Source organism: Daphnia pulex, chromosome 1 (genome assembly GCF_021134715.1).
Source record: "Daphnia pulex isolate KAP4 chromosome 1, ASM2113471v1".
NCBI classification, from domain to species: domain Eukaryota; kingdom Metazoa; phylum Arthropoda; class Branchiopoda; order Diplostraca; family Daphniidae; genus Daphnia; species Daphnia pulex.
This window is the reverse complement of record NC_060017.1, coordinates 1,958,838-1,972,690: the sequence shown is the minus strand read 5'-3', so window position 1 is coordinate 1,972,690 and position 13,853 is coordinate 1,958,838. Positions and strand designations below refer to the sequence as shown.

The 13,853-nt window shown below is 38.0% G+C and overlaps 3 protein-coding genes and 1 long non-coding RNA gene across 4 annotated transcripts; 2 read left to right on the top strand and 2 right to left on the bottom strand.

Moving 5' to 3' along the window:
- Positions 1 to 1,966: 1,966 nt before the first annotated feature.
- LOC124198817 lies at positions 1,967 to 2,951 on the top strand. Its single transcript, XM_046594894.1, has 2 exons — positions 1,967 to 2,174; positions 2,287 to 2,951. The coding sequence occupies exons 1-2, from the start codon at positions 2,087 to 2,089 to the stop codon at positions 2,751 to 2,753; spliced, it is 555 nt and encodes a 184-aa protein (XP_046450850.1). The 5' UTR covers positions 1,967 to 2,086; the 3' UTR covers positions 2,754 to 2,951.
- A 621-nt stretch (positions 2,952 to 3,572) lies between these two features.
- LOC124198063 (putative fatty acyl-CoA reductase CG5065) lies at positions 3,573 to 6,171 on the bottom strand. The gene is made up of 9 exons (XM_046593719.1): positions 5,837 to 6,171; positions 5,495 to 5,743; positions 5,269 to 5,414; positions 5,141 to 5,180; positions 4,934 to 5,069; positions 4,720 to 4,858; positions 4,400 to 4,646; positions 4,062 to 4,315; positions 3,573 to 3,885 (listed from the first exon to the last, which is right to left on the bottom strand). Exons 1-9 carry the CDS (start codon positions 6,032 to 6,034, stop codon positions 3,807 to 3,809), a joined length of 1,488 nt encoding a protein of 495 aa, XP_046449675.1. The 5' UTR covers positions 6,035 to 6,171; the 3' UTR covers positions 3,573 to 3,806.
- Positions 6,172 to 6,612: 441 nt separating this feature from the next.
- LOC124198071 lies at positions 6,613 to 7,525 on the top strand. Its single transcript, XR_006876455.1, has 3 exons — positions 6,613 to 6,753; positions 6,807 to 6,981; positions 7,074 to 7,525. It is a non-coding gene; the product is annotated as an uncharacterized LOC124198071 (long non-coding RNA).
- A 1,853-nt stretch (positions 7,526 to 9,378) lies between these two features.
- LOC124198052 (putative fatty acyl-CoA reductase CG5065) lies at positions 9,379 to 13,763 on the bottom strand. The gene is made up of 8 exons (XM_046593708.1): positions 11,497 to 13,763; positions 11,187 to 11,435; positions 10,977 to 11,122; positions 10,731 to 10,900; positions 10,530 to 10,662; positions 10,219 to 10,462; positions 9,896 to 10,149; positions 9,379 to 9,799 (listed from the first exon to the last, which is right to left on the bottom strand). The coding sequence occupies exons 1-8, from the start codon at positions 11,689 to 11,691 to the stop codon at positions 9,697 to 9,699; spliced, it is 1,494 nt and encodes a 497-aa protein (XP_046449664.1). The 5' UTR covers positions 11,692 to 13,763; the 3' UTR covers positions 9,379 to 9,696.
- Positions 13,764 to 13,853: the final 90 nt, after the last annotated feature.

Here is a 13,853-nt window from a genome sequence, read left to right as displayed (position 1 = left end):
AGCAGAACTTCCTCATTATAAAATTAATCACGTCCAGAAAACAAATTTTTTGTCATCATATGAAGATCATCGTATGAACGGATGAAATGTTTCAACAATCTTTTTAAAGCTGTTACTGCGACTAATAAAATATATAGGCCTGCAGGTTGGATTATACGATTATACACAAATGTTAACATGTTAAATACGCTTTGTGTGCTCCAGTTGAGTTCCTATTTCGTTAATATACAGTTAAGTTATTTTAATGTTATTTTTTGTTACAGTTGTTTAATCATTTTGCAACATACTCCTCAGCTTTTAATCTCGACTCAGCGACCGTCAATCGAATAGAATAAGTTCAAAAAGTTAGACAGTGACTTATTTGTGCGTGTTTCCTAACAACTCGGTTCAACTATTTGAAGAAGAAATAGAATAAGTGTTCCGGAAATTTTGAAGCAATACACATTAGATTAACGTTAGTGTTAGATGGTCTAACTGAGTCGTGTGTTAAAAGTCTTGTCTTTGCGAGCGGAGCATAAGAACTCCAGATTTATTTCATTTAAATCGTTCATATAAACAATGACGAAGCCGAAAAATTTGTCAATAAAAGGGAAGATATTATTTGGAATGGTGCATTGAGTGCACGGTCGTATTTCAATGCGCTGCATACTGCCATACTGGGCCTTAATTAGCCCGCTTTGCGTTAGGCCTACTGAGTGAACAGTAACGGTCCACGATCATTGTCATCGTCTGAATGACACCTAGCTTCAGATAAAATATCAATAACGAAGAGCATTCCTGCAGAGTACATATACAACCAAATATAATTTATAACCTGAGTCATTGTCAATTTGATCGAATCCCAAATATTTCTATTACTATTCCCAGTAAATCAACAACGTAACGGTGTAAAAAAAAACGGGTATTCGCAGCATATAAATTCCATGCCAATCCGCAACACACCCAGATAAAACATCCCAAAATTTGAAAGAAAACGTATGTAAGATAAATAAGATCATTTCGATTCATTTTTATTTTCATTTGATTTTATTTCATAAAAATTGGAATTCAATCATTCAAGTTAACTCATTCATAATAGATCTGCATGATGCGTCTGGTGTGACTGCAAGTAACCAGTGGACGACTGGCGTCTACCGAGTATATATATACTGTTCTCATTATTTCTTACATGTGCCCATCTATCTAACAAATACTATTATTATTAGCCTAGTCTTCGTGGGTGGATGTGAGTGAAGTGTAAAGGTTACGCATATCCACTAGTCAAGTAATGTCTTTTGCTTGTTCACTGACTCGACACATTTGTAGAACCTTATTGTGTAAACACTTGGAAAAGCCCAATAAGTAGCTGCCCACCCAAACCAGTAGAACAATGAAAAGACTAACGGTAGTGACCGGTGTGGAACTCTAGGCAGTGAACGTTTTATACAGAAAAAACTCAATGGGTCACTTTGCTGGACAGGCAAATTGTCTTTCTACTTTGAAATAAAATGAAGTGATGAGGTAATAGAAATTCATGTGAATGAAGAAGGCATGCAGTACACTGGTCACTTCCCATTGTTAACTCGAGACTTGTTGACATACGAATGGTTGATCCACTTTGCAGTGTCTCTTATCTCTCAGCCGCACACTACTACCAACCGTCAACTCCATGCCGCACACTACCGCCTGATTACCGCCTCGAGTTTGTGATGTGTTAATATTAATAATTATGTTCACAGAACACTGAAAAATTGTCGTTTAGTCAATGAGCGGTTTATCGAATAAAAAAATTTAAATAAAAAAATTGTAATATTTACTTCCGTGCTAGACGTTTTTGGGGTTAAGTGCTAAGAAAACAATGATGGCGTCGTAATGTGATATGTGCGTTGCAACCTAAAAATTTCTTCTTCGTACACACTTACATAGTAACACAGTACATATAGCAAGCAATATAAGGGAGTTAGATATACAGGAATCACAAGGTTTAGTGTTCCATGGACCATCAATCCAACCGGTGCAACAAATCGACTGGAAAAGCTTGATTTTTTAAATAATAAATGAGTGTTATCTAATTTGAAGGATCGAAAAAACGCGCATCGTTTCCATAATGTGTATAAATTTTCGCAAATTGTTTTTCTTGATCACAATTTCGATTTATTTAGAAAAGACATTTGTTCACAGTGCCATCGATAAAGGTAGAATTTCCGTAACAGTTGTCAATTTGAATAAATGCCGTAAAAAATTGCGCCCATATTTTTCTTAAGATGACTAAAAAGTAAAAACTAATATTATTTCTTGTGATTGCAGATTTTTCAAAAGAAATTTATTACAAGAAAGGAGAAGACTTATTGGTTTCTGATTCGAAATGGGCCTTCAGTGAACGCAGAGGACGCTTATTAAGCGGCAGCCCAGTCGCTACATTTCTTAAGAACTCGCTTAGCATTACAAGTGCTATATTTACAATCTGGATCTTTGCAGAGACAAGGGAAACACGAGCTGATAAGAAGCAAGTCACTAGTGAACAACAGTTTCAAGACTTAAATGATCACATGGAATATCTAAATATTCAAATGGAAGGTGTTCAACATTCCCTAATGCATCTGACGTGTCTCTTATTCGATGCCGTCCAAGCACAGACGAAAAATAAGCCCGTCAGTCGAGAATGTCTGCAATTTATTCAGAAACACAAGCAGGCTGAAACATTTTCTCCCATTTTGGCTAAACCGTACCACTTTATAACCAAAAACCATATCGAGAATACAAATTCTTTGTAAACCAGCCTATGGTGGGCGGCTTCCAAGAATTAATTCAAAAAACTTGTTTTGTATTCGGACGCCATTCACGCATTAGATTGACCTCAAATCAGGTTTCTTCTGTGCTCTGATTTATTAAAAAGTGTAATTTATTGAAATGTACGTTGTATCTTAATAACGCTATCGAGTAATAAACAAACCAGAAATTTCAAACAAAAACTCTGCATTCGAGTAATTATGTGACCTTGTGATGATGACGCCAGTAGAGCAAGCTTTCTCTGGTAAGATAAAGAATAATTGCGGCTGAGAGTATACTGGCCCTCCATTAATGTGCATGAATGTGAAAGCGAGTTTCTTTTCTTGCGTTGTAAAATTATCGCAGATTACAGACAGGGTCACTAGGTCACTATTTAATAACAAACGACCTTCAACAACCAACACCATTTAAGGGAGATTTTCACATTAATAATTTTTTTTACGTGACTATACAGTACGTCTTGGCACGAAACTCGTATTCGGACGATTCCATGTTTCTAGAAGAAATTTCTATTTTGTCTCGGACTCCTGTGTAAGTTCCATTCATGTGCGCATAAGGATGTCCACCACGACTTTCCAGTTACATAATCCGTATTGGTTTTTTTTACGACCACGTTACCACTCTGTGTGGTCAAACTAGCTTTTCCGGTTTTCGATATAAAATACTAAATAGCTAATTCCTTTTTTTTAGATGATTTTTACACTACTATTTCCAGATTATTTAAGTTCGTTCTCCTCTAAATGACTGATGTTAGCTCTTGTAAATCCCATTCATTACACATTTTCCACAAGACAATTGTGAAGTAGAATTTGACAAAATTTATTCGAAAAAATGATCAAGCATTGACATGTTAAATCTTTTTTAAAGTTTCCATGTATTATTAGGTCATAAAAATAAGGATGAACCAAACTTTCCCCACCTAACAGTGCTGGTGAAATGGCGATTTCTTCGTGCTGATATAATAAGAATATGAAGAGCAATTCGGCCATGATGCATGATACTTCGATTGGTTTTTTTTTCAGAACATTCGATAAATTTTAGAAAAATATTTTATAAAAAATAAACGCCAAAACAATCACTAAAATCGAACGCAACAGCGTCCTCAACAAATACAACCTATGCAAAGAAAAAGTTTATATTAGTCAACATCGGGAAAAAACTCATATTTACTATTCTAAGCAGCGGATACTTCTACATTTACACGCAATAAGTGCGGAAATTTCACGTCATTTTATTCACGAAGACAACAATTAAAAACTATCGCCAAAATCAAAACAATAAATTAATAATACCTGTTCAAATTCCGTCTGGCAATTTGCAATGTTTGTATATTGTCCTTAAGCAGGAATCTCCGGCAGCCGAGAATATAGTTGGTGACGTAACTTTCCCAGTTGATCTCTCGGACGTCGAAATTGAACACACGACGATCTTCAACAGACATTTCTTCTAGGAGTTGGATGGGATTATTGCTCACAAATTTCCATTCGCGAACTACATAAAAATTCAGGCACGATGACGCTCGGTGGATTTTATTGTATAAGGATACCTTTGAAGGTTTTTATAAGTAAGTCATATTGAATTAATTAACCTCATTGCATTAATAAGTAAACGAAAATGATGAAATACCAACCATAATCGGTTTCTTTCCAATAATTCGAGCGACAAAGTCGAAAAAGTAAGCCGGGAAATAGTGGAACAGTGCCTTTTCAATTTTGAATGGGATTTCGTGAGTATGGTAATTAATGCTGGGGTACCAGGCCATGTCTTTGGTAGGAAATCGTTTCCAAGCAGCCATACCATACTGATTGAATTTACCCCAAGTTACAGGATTGTGAGATCCTGTTACGCAGTTGTATACTTTCGCTTCACTGCCCTGTCTGAATAATGGAATCAAAAAAATTGTCGGCGTTAATAGATTTATTAGCCGTAGCGGAAATGATTAATGCTTACTGCATTCCGCCAATGGCACTCTTCCAAGCGGCAGCAATCATTAAATTTATTGATATGTCAACAGGTATCATATCACCTACTAATTGACAGTTAGTAATCGCGGTTCGTAATAATCCCTTCCCCACACCGACAACGAAACCTGAATCACATCCGTAATGGACCTTAACGCTGTAAATTTTATTTATAGACTGGTTTTATTAGCACATTTTTTTACCACTAGGTCCGTTCAGATTGTCAATCCATCCAGGAATGGGTTCCTGAAGCGAGCAAGTGACAATCGATGGTCTAACAATAGCCAAAGGAATTTTGTTTTCACTGCAGAATTTTTGAAGCACCTGTTCGCCCAAAGCCTAGAAACGAGAAATTCTATAGAAATAAGGCTATTTTCTAGAAAGAATGAATTTTTGTTTCGGGACATTGCCTTCGTGAAAGCGTAAACGTTTGGACACTTTCCAACTAGCCTGTATGTGTTACAATATTGTGTCGATTATTTATAAACTGCACGGGTAAAAATGATACGTATTTCTTTTTTAGTGCAAGTTGTTATACTGTTTAGTTATGCTGGCCAGAAGTTCGTTGTCCATGCAGTCAACAAATTCCATTAACTTCTGAGGATCCATAGACGCTGGATAGACCACCTCGTCTATTTCCCCCTTGTCCAAGTTATTAAACACGGTTGACACATGAACAAAAGCCTGCAACACAAATGAAACAAACATAGTACTTCATGTTTGTTTTTTTAATCTACAAATATCGACTTTTAATGAACACAAACCTGTAATTTTTTCAGTTGGCTGCAAAATGTAATCACTTTCTGCGGACCTTTGATGTTTGCATCGATCGCTTGACGAAGGTTGTCGTCGAAGTTGATACGCGCAGCCGTGTGAAAGACGATGGAAACCGATGAATTTAAAATCTCCTGATCAGCAGGTGATAGGCCAAGCGCAGTCAACGAAATATCGCCGGACACGGGAACTAACTTTTTAAAGACATCGGGCTGATCTTGTTGCAGAGACTGAAACACCTAAAAATACATATCCTTGTGCCAATCACTGCCAGCTTCAAAAATACATAATATCCACTATCCAGGGGCGTTGGAAGTGGATTAAATTCATACTTCGTTGTTGATGAGTTCTTCAAGACGGCAAGCGATATCCTTCCCCTTTGAGGGTCTCAACAGTAGATAAACGCGATCTATTCCAGGACAGGATCGTAGCAGTTTTTCCACTAACACTTTTCCCATAAATCCAGTGGATCCCGTGATAAAAATACTTTTGTCTTGGTAAAACTCTGCGATGCTGCTGGGATTCTTCATTTTTCTTTAACTTCGTATGTCGACGAACTGATGAAAAATGTGAGAGAATGGAACAGTAGAATATTTCTAGTCCAGCCAGCGGCAGTCTTCTTTTGCGTTACAATTGCGGGTTGGCATCTCTTTGCGGAGTGGCGATCGTAGCTTTTATCCCTTCCGCTTTTAGAGGAAAACCCGGTACCAAGTAGGCCAGTGGGGTAAGAAAAACGTTACGTACCTAGTAAATATAGGTAAGTGAACATTTGTCATTTTTTCTCTTACGGCAATTCTTATTATTCTTATTATTATTTTTTTTTGTATTTTTTGTAACCCATTTCGTCATCGTGTTCATATTTTCACCTTCGATATCCTTTTTCTTTCTCTCTCTCTAGTCTCATCCTTCTGCTTTTTTGGTGTATAGACTTTCTTCTCTAATAAAGGCAGATATGAAACATCATCTTCCTTTGTCTAGATCAAAGAACCAAGGAAAAATAGGTCGGAGAAAGGCCAACGCCAAGACGCTTTAACAACGGTAAAGCGTGCTGATGGAAACACGTGTAGCGGTTCAGTCTATTAGCGCTTTTAGCTCAGACATTTCCGTCGCAGCAAAAACTTACACACATACACACACTTTCTCCCGCACGGTTCTTGGTTCAGTCAACAAATGGACATGTGCGCACTAGCATCATGAATGGAAGCGGGTCAATTGCAACAGTCCAATGAAGATTGGAGCAATTTTTTCCGTAAGATGATTTCTTTCTTGTATATATATTTTTTTTATTTTTATGTTAAATAGAGAAATACAGTCACCAATTTCATCAAAGAAGTGAACATGCTTAGTGAGACAGATAGGTCGTCATAGATGATGAAGCATCTGGACAAAAGTAGAAGCGTGTGATGGGATAATTGCCATCCCAGAACGTGGTTTGAGAAAAAAAATCGATTTAGTACTTATAGCGTTCTACTTCACGGTGAGCAAACTCAGAAGCACAGCTGTTTCCTCTTCTTGTTATTTTAGAAATTGAGTTCTACCTTACCGCTCTATTTTTTCGATTTCGTTCAGCTGTTGGGGCATTCACACATGATGTTAAAATGTAGTCCAAAAAGGCAGACGGTCGAGATCGTATAGACGGTTGACCTAATAATAATTCATACGATTCAGTCTTACGTAACTACCGGTACCGTATTGATCTGTGTACAGTTATGGTAAATAGTCGACCGAAATGTTCGTACAACTCACTTTTATTCTGAATGAAATGGAATATAATAGAATGTAAGAAATATATTTATTTGATGTTAATTAAAACCTCTTCTCAAAATTTGTACGTTTACTTTCACCGCAATAAATTTTAAAGAGCTTACTTAATCATTTAAAGTTTATTTGTGTGTTATGACTGAATTTTTTGGTAGTTAACACAAATAAAAAAGAAAAAAAAGAAAAGAAAATGAGCTGAACAAAAGGCACATCAGCGGCGTCATTCATCCCTAAATTATTAAATTTATTTGTCCCAGTAACCCAGTTCATTTATAAATTTTAAAGCTATAATTTGCGGCTTAAGTTTATAAATGTCTTGTGCTTCAATAGTAAATAGTACAAAAGCATTTCGTCCTTTAAATGAGCACGGCGTGTGTTAGTTTTCTGCTGCATCAGCAGGATTGAACGTCCTTACTATTCTTCTATATGGTCAATGTCCCATATTTTGTGTGAGAAAAATTCGCCGTGTAATCCGATGCTGCGTGACGCAGTCAACCGCCAGCGTTAATCGCCAAAAAACTTGAAAAAATCCTCCTTTATTGTGATTGACTTTCATTCCAGTAGATGAAATTGATAAAAAATTGATTGATTCTAACCGATTACAACTAAACAGCTGTTTAGTTGTCTGTGGTTCACTAGTGAACCACGGTAGGTATTAAAAAAAAATAAAAAATGGAATATGTCATAAGAATGAATATGAAAGAGAAAAAAAGAAAGATAATTCTGTGTCTTCAGTATCCGTTTCGAATTGAAAATATTCAAATTTGTTTCACGCCCAGTCCCTGTTCTCATTTCGTGACTTCGGGATTGTCAGAAAGGAGTACAATTCTGTGTATTAAAGAACCGGATTCAAAGCGTGAACTATGGAAATTAACTCTCATATTTCTTTTATTATCCGTGAATATGCAACATATTAAAAATAAATAAATAAAGGTTCATAATTAATAGAATTTCGCATAGGCGCAATGTATATAGACCTACGTAGGTATATATACAGCTAGTACCAGCTTTATACTACACTCTTATAATTTGATATCCTATTTGTACAAGTTTTAGGGACATCCCCGGCCTTGAAAATATGCCTTGACACACTTTCACTACTTTCACCACGAACCCTTTATTGGCCCACTGCTTTTGAAATAACAACCAACAAGCTACGGGATATACAAACCGGTTTCCATACTCAACTCATGTGAAGGTTGGCTCTATAGGGTTGAAGGAAAGTTATTCATTTTTAAAAAATGTTGTTCGAACCTAGTTTTGCTGCTGTCTCGACGAACAACCGTCCTACTCAGACGAAAGGAAAAGCTCGAAAAATTCGAGCTATCTTTTTATTGAAACAAATTATGACCTTTAGGAGGAGTCTCGTCCCGTTTAGAAGCTTCTAGACGGCAATAAGTATTCTTTCTTGTTTCTGGATATAGTGAAAAATAATAAGATGTACAGTATTTTAAAAGAAAATCCCTTTCCCCAGAAAAAAAAGGTAATTTATACACACCGACACACAAAAATAAAAATCTTACATGGGAGATTTTTATGTGCTCGACCATTTATGGAATGGCAGTTAACGACGACCTGAAGACGGCTGATAAAACAATAAGCGATACCCCTCTTGATTGTTGGAATTGCTTTGACCCGTAAAACGCAATCAGTACTTTGCCAACAAACTATTCTTTGTGAATTCGCTTCTAGTTTGCTTTTTGTTAGTTTATCTTGCGAATTGGTGTATAGCAGACGGACCGATGATTCTGAGCGACATAAGATGGAACAAAAAGACAAACAGGGAGACCTTCTGCCTGAATTTTTGATCTATCTGATTCTAAGACAACTTTACAGTCTGGAATGGACAAATCTATGCAGTTCTATTAATCGATTCCGACAAACTGAGGACCGTGCTAGAAATAATACGACGCTTTCTCTTACCAGACCGGTGTAGAAAGTTTAGTGCACAAGTTTCTAATGCTGCTCTCCTTTTTTTCCAACCGCGCACTCGTACAGCCATTTAAGGAAAAAAAAAAAGAACTCCGTTCTATGAGGACACATTTGTTTATAATCGCCTAGAGAAATTGTAGGGACTTATAAATTAATGAAGTAATAAAAATGTGAGTCAAAATTCAACCTTTCCCTTTTTTTTCTCTCTCTATTTCCCGGCACAACACATACACAGGAGGCAAACGAAAGTGTAAGCGTAACAATGGAGCGATCTACGAGCTTGTTTTATAAACTGGTAGGAAATGGTGCTGAGTATTCGGCAAACGGCGCAGTTGTTCAGGTTTTATCTCCTAGGTATATTATAGCTGTCTTAGTTCACGAAGCAGCAGAGGCTCCAACACAAACTTCAATAAAGGCACGAAACATTTGATTTTATCTTTGTATAACTGTGAATCGGTATAATAAAGTGCGTAATTTTTATCTCTTCAAGTTAAATGCTTTAGGACTTAATAAAGGAGCGGCCCATATTTCTGATGCCCCTGACGGCGAGTAAGGAACAAGAGAATAAAATCAGACGTAGTAGTAGTCGAATCATGTACAATCTAAACGTAACGAAAAAACAAAAAAGAAAAAAAAGATAAAGAGGCGTTATAGTTTTGTTTCACTTCATTCGCACAGGTAGGCGTATCACAAAATACCTTTGCAGGTTGCTTCTAGCAAGCGGTAAAGTGCTGGGATCATCTTTAAGAACGAAACGACGAGCTCCAAGTATGAAAGTTTCAAAGTAGCTTTTCCATTCTATCTCGCGGACATCAATGTAGAAAGTTTTCCTATCTTGTGCCGACATCTCGTCCAGCAAGCGAATGGGGTTGTTGCTGATGAATCGCCATTGATGCGTCGTGAAGAATTCCAAACAGGAAAAAGCACGATTGGCTTTGGCGTATAACCGGACCTATGAGAGACGTTACGGAATTTTACTATGTCCTTTTTTTTTTAAAGAAATAACTTTTTCCAGACGTACCCATCGAGCGCGCTTGCCTGTCAAGGAGTTGAATAAATCGAATAGATGGGCCGGCAAGGTATGGAATACGGCCTCGTTCGCTTTGAGCCAAATGTCATTGATCGTAAAATAGGCACTAGGATACCACATCATATCTTTGGTAGGGAACTTCATCCAAGAGTCCAAAGACCAACGCTGTAAAAGGCCCCAAGTGAGCGGATTTTGATGGCCCGTGGTGCAACTGTAGACGGTGACATTATTCGGCCTGGTGCAATGAAATCAAATGTGTCAATCAGTGTTTTTAAATGAATTTTCATTTCAAACTAACGTACCGCCGAGTAGCAGTATGCCAAGCGGCAGCAATCATAAGATTAATTGGGTAGTCAACAGGAATGATGTCGCTGATCAGATCTGCGTTGATCTTCATGACACGAAAGAATCCTTTCCCGACAGCTGCGATTGTTCCTAAACATAATACCCAACGATTAGTATTAGTCATATTTGCATGCACGGCTACTAATAAAGCTATCTACCTGTGGCTCCATTCATGTTGTCAACCCAGCCGGGAACGGGTTCTTTCAATGCTGCAGTCACGATTGAGGGTCTGACAATCGTCAACGGAACGCTTCCGCATCGCTGCTCCAACAATTGCTCCGCAAGCGCTTTAGTGTAGGTGTAGGTGTTTGGGCAATTGCCAAGTAATCTAATGAAAATAAAATGATGCAATCACAATAGTACGAGTGATTCCAATGGTGAATGAAAGATGAAATATAACTTACTCTGTCGCGATATTTTTCACGACGCTGTCTTCAAGGCAGTCCAGCAGCTCGATCAATTTCACTGGGTCAACTTTTGAATGATAAACTTCCTCCTTCATTTCTTCGCGATCAAGGTTGTTAAAAGCCGTTGACACGTGCACGAAAGCCTGTGAATATAAAGAGCTTTTATTTAGTACTAGGCTGCGGAAATTTGACAACTGGATTAAAAACCTCGAGTTGTTTCATTTGACGGCAAATTTCAAGTAACTGCATGGGACCTTTGACGTTCATCTCGAGAGCATCTTTGAGCTCTTCGTCGAATTTGATCGTGGCGGCCGAATTGAAAACAACAGAAACGTTTTCGATTAAGAGTCGCAAATCGGATTGCGACAATCCATACCCCGGGAAAGTCACATCACCCGTCACAGGTGTGACTTTGCTCATGACGTTTGGCTGCTGTTTCTTGACTTCGTCGAAAATCTGTGATAAAAACACGTTCACTTGTTGGGCCCTATTATTTAACTAATAAGACTAGTTATACCTGATTGTTGATCAACTCTTGAAGGCGATATTCAACGCTTTGTCCCTTTGAGGGTCTCATCAACAGGTAGAGACGTTCAATTCCAGGACAACATCTCAGTAGCTTCTCCACTAGCACTTTTCCCATGAAACCCGTCGCTCCAGTGATGAAAATAGACCGCCCCTTGTAGAACTCGACGATGCTCGTTGACTCCATGTTTAATTTTTTTTGCGTGATTTCTGTGAAATAAATGTGAACTTGAACTCCACGATTTTTCCCCTCAAACTGACATTCGGGATCGTTGTGTTTTTTCTCCAACTGATTCAATGGGCGTGTAGCGAGAAACTGATGTCGTTACACGGAAGGTAAGGAAACTGGCTTATCCGCTTGATTGAGGTCGACGGGTAGTTGGGGAGGACAGAGGGCACTAACGAGAACCGCTCCCCAAAGTAAGTTCTAGTGAATTGACGTCGAGAGCTTTCGCCTTTCGCCTTATATTTCTTCTTGTTTTCTAACCTGTTGCCCAATGCTCATGCCCCGACTGCATGGAGGCAGTCTTCGTTCGACTCAACTCTCTGCCGTTGAGTTTTTTTTTCCCTTCAAGAGTGGGGCACGTATGTCTGGCATTTGGCTTTATGACCATGGTATATCTATTGGTGTTTCCTAGTCCTTTTTTTTCTAGAAAAGTCAAATAAAACAGCTCGAGGGGTACGGCTGGAAATCGAGGCGGAGTGTGAGACACCAGCAGCAGCAGAAGTGAAAGTAACCTTTTTTTTTCTAGTCCTGGAGTATGTAGGCACGGCCAAGGTGGTGGTGTCAAGGTAATTCGTTTCTCCACATAGCTGAGCCTCCTAGTCATTCTCAAAAGAAAACCAAATGTATTTTATTTACTTTAAGTTCTATTGTGTTCAAATTAATAACTGAAGTAAGCATTTTGATTCCTGTCCAAAAACGCGCCTTTGTTCTATTTGCGTTCAAGGAAAGCATTGAACTTCTATATCCCTGTGCGATATGACGCAATATCAGTCTTTTCGACGTCGTGAATGGTAGCGAATAAAAACAAAAGAAAATATACATTTGTCGGATTTCTTTTTTTTTTAAAGACACCTTTCCCGATAAGTAAAAATATAAGAGAAATAGAAAATACATATTAGAGGATTCGCTAATTTTAGGGATCTGGTGAACGAACGTGAACATACACGTATATAAAACTTGTAAACTTTTGCCTGCGGGAAAGAAACTCTCTTTTCTACTTGCGACACGATGACACAGCAAATCTGTGTTACGCTGGTGCTATTACAATTCGAACAACGATTCGTAAGCTGCTTCGAGCTTTGCGCAACGAGTCACTACGGTGTATGTCGTCCCCAGCTTCATTATTCGCAACAAAACCTCTAGTTAGATTTATTTGTCGTCGCATATTTGAAAAAAGAGAAAGTTGGCATCTCGGGAAGAAGATTTCTAAAATAAAGAAACTATTCGTCAGCAAGTTTCCGCACTAAACGTACAAGTGTAAAATTTTCTGTGGTATTATAGCCATGGGAATGACGCCTCTCGTAGATCTCCGAAATGACATCATCACGGGAAAATACAGTATTTAATAAAAATATCAACTGGGAAAGCCAACGTTACTATACACATCCAGGCTCTTGGTACGGGTTTAGAATATTAATAGCGCAATAAGGACAAGGGATTTTCCCTACGCTGAACCAGTGGCGAATTTGTACAAGTTTCCGCAATAAACGTAAAATGTAAAATGTTCTGTGGGGTTCCATGGAAATGACGCCTCTCGTAGATCTCCCAGATCAATGACATCACGGGGAAATACAGTATTTAAAAAAATATCAACTGAGAAAGCCAACGTTACTATACACATCCAAGTTTTTGGAATGGGTTTGGAATATTATTAGCACAAGGGCAAGGGATTTTCCCTGAGCCGAACCAGTGATGACGCATTTGTATAAGTTGGAACCCATCTCCGAAAGTTTAGATAGCTTTGAATTTAGGTCGACGTCATTTTCTTTTCTTTTTTTTTTTTTTTTTTTTTGATTTAAAGTGTAGAACCCCTGGCTAAAGAGCGACCAGACGAATGGACGTTGGGATATTATCGATTTCGATAACCAAATCACAAAATGTATTTACACACACACCCAGTTTCATGATAACAATGTTTTCTTTTACTCATGCCCTGAAGCACGCAGCTTATTCCGTGTTTCAATATCTTAGACAAACACTTGTTGGGGTGAACGAGTCTTCTAAGAGTCAAGACCAGAACTTGCTCGAAATAGGAGCTAGCAAGGAATAAGAATCGAATATTTTAGTTGAATGGAATATTCTTAAATGCTTACCGGGACAGGCATGACAGAAAATGATCGGGA

Excerpts from the sequence above, each read along its gene's own strand:
- LOC124198817 (XM_046594894.1), top strand. The coding sequence starts at position 2,087 with ATGTGTATAAATTTTCGCAAATTGTTTTTCTTGATCACAATTTCGATT. Across the intron at positions 2,175-2,286 it reads TCACAGTGCCATCGATAAAG|ATTTTTCAAAAGAAATTTAT; the intron begins GTAGAATTTCCG and ends TTGTGATTGCAG.
- LOC124198063 (XM_046593719.1), bottom strand. The coding sequence starts at position 6,034 with ATGAAGAATCCCAGCAGCATCGCAGAGTTTTACCAAGACAAAAGTATT. Across the intron at positions 5,070-5,140 it reads ACGTTTACGCTTTCACGAAG|GCTTTGGGCGAACAGGTGCT; the intron begins GCAATGTCCCGA and ends TCTCGTTTCTAG. Across the intron at positions 3,886-4,061 it reads GCCAGACGGAATTTGAACAG|GTTGTATTTGTTGAGGACGC; the intron begins GTATTATTAATT and ends TTCTTTGCATAG.
- LOC124198052 (XM_046593708.1), bottom strand. The coding sequence starts at position 11,691 with ATGGAGTCAACGAGCATCGTCGAGTTCTACAAGGGGCGGTCTATTTTC. Across the intron at positions 11,123-11,186 it reads GTCAAATGAAACAACTCGAG|GCTTTCGTGCACGTGTCAAC; the intron begins GTTTTTAATCCA and ends TTATATTCACAG. Across the intron at positions 10,150-10,218 it reads CAGGCAAGCGCGCTCGATGG|GTCCGGTTATACGCCAAAGC; the intron begins GTACGTCTGGAA and ends CGTCTCTCATAG.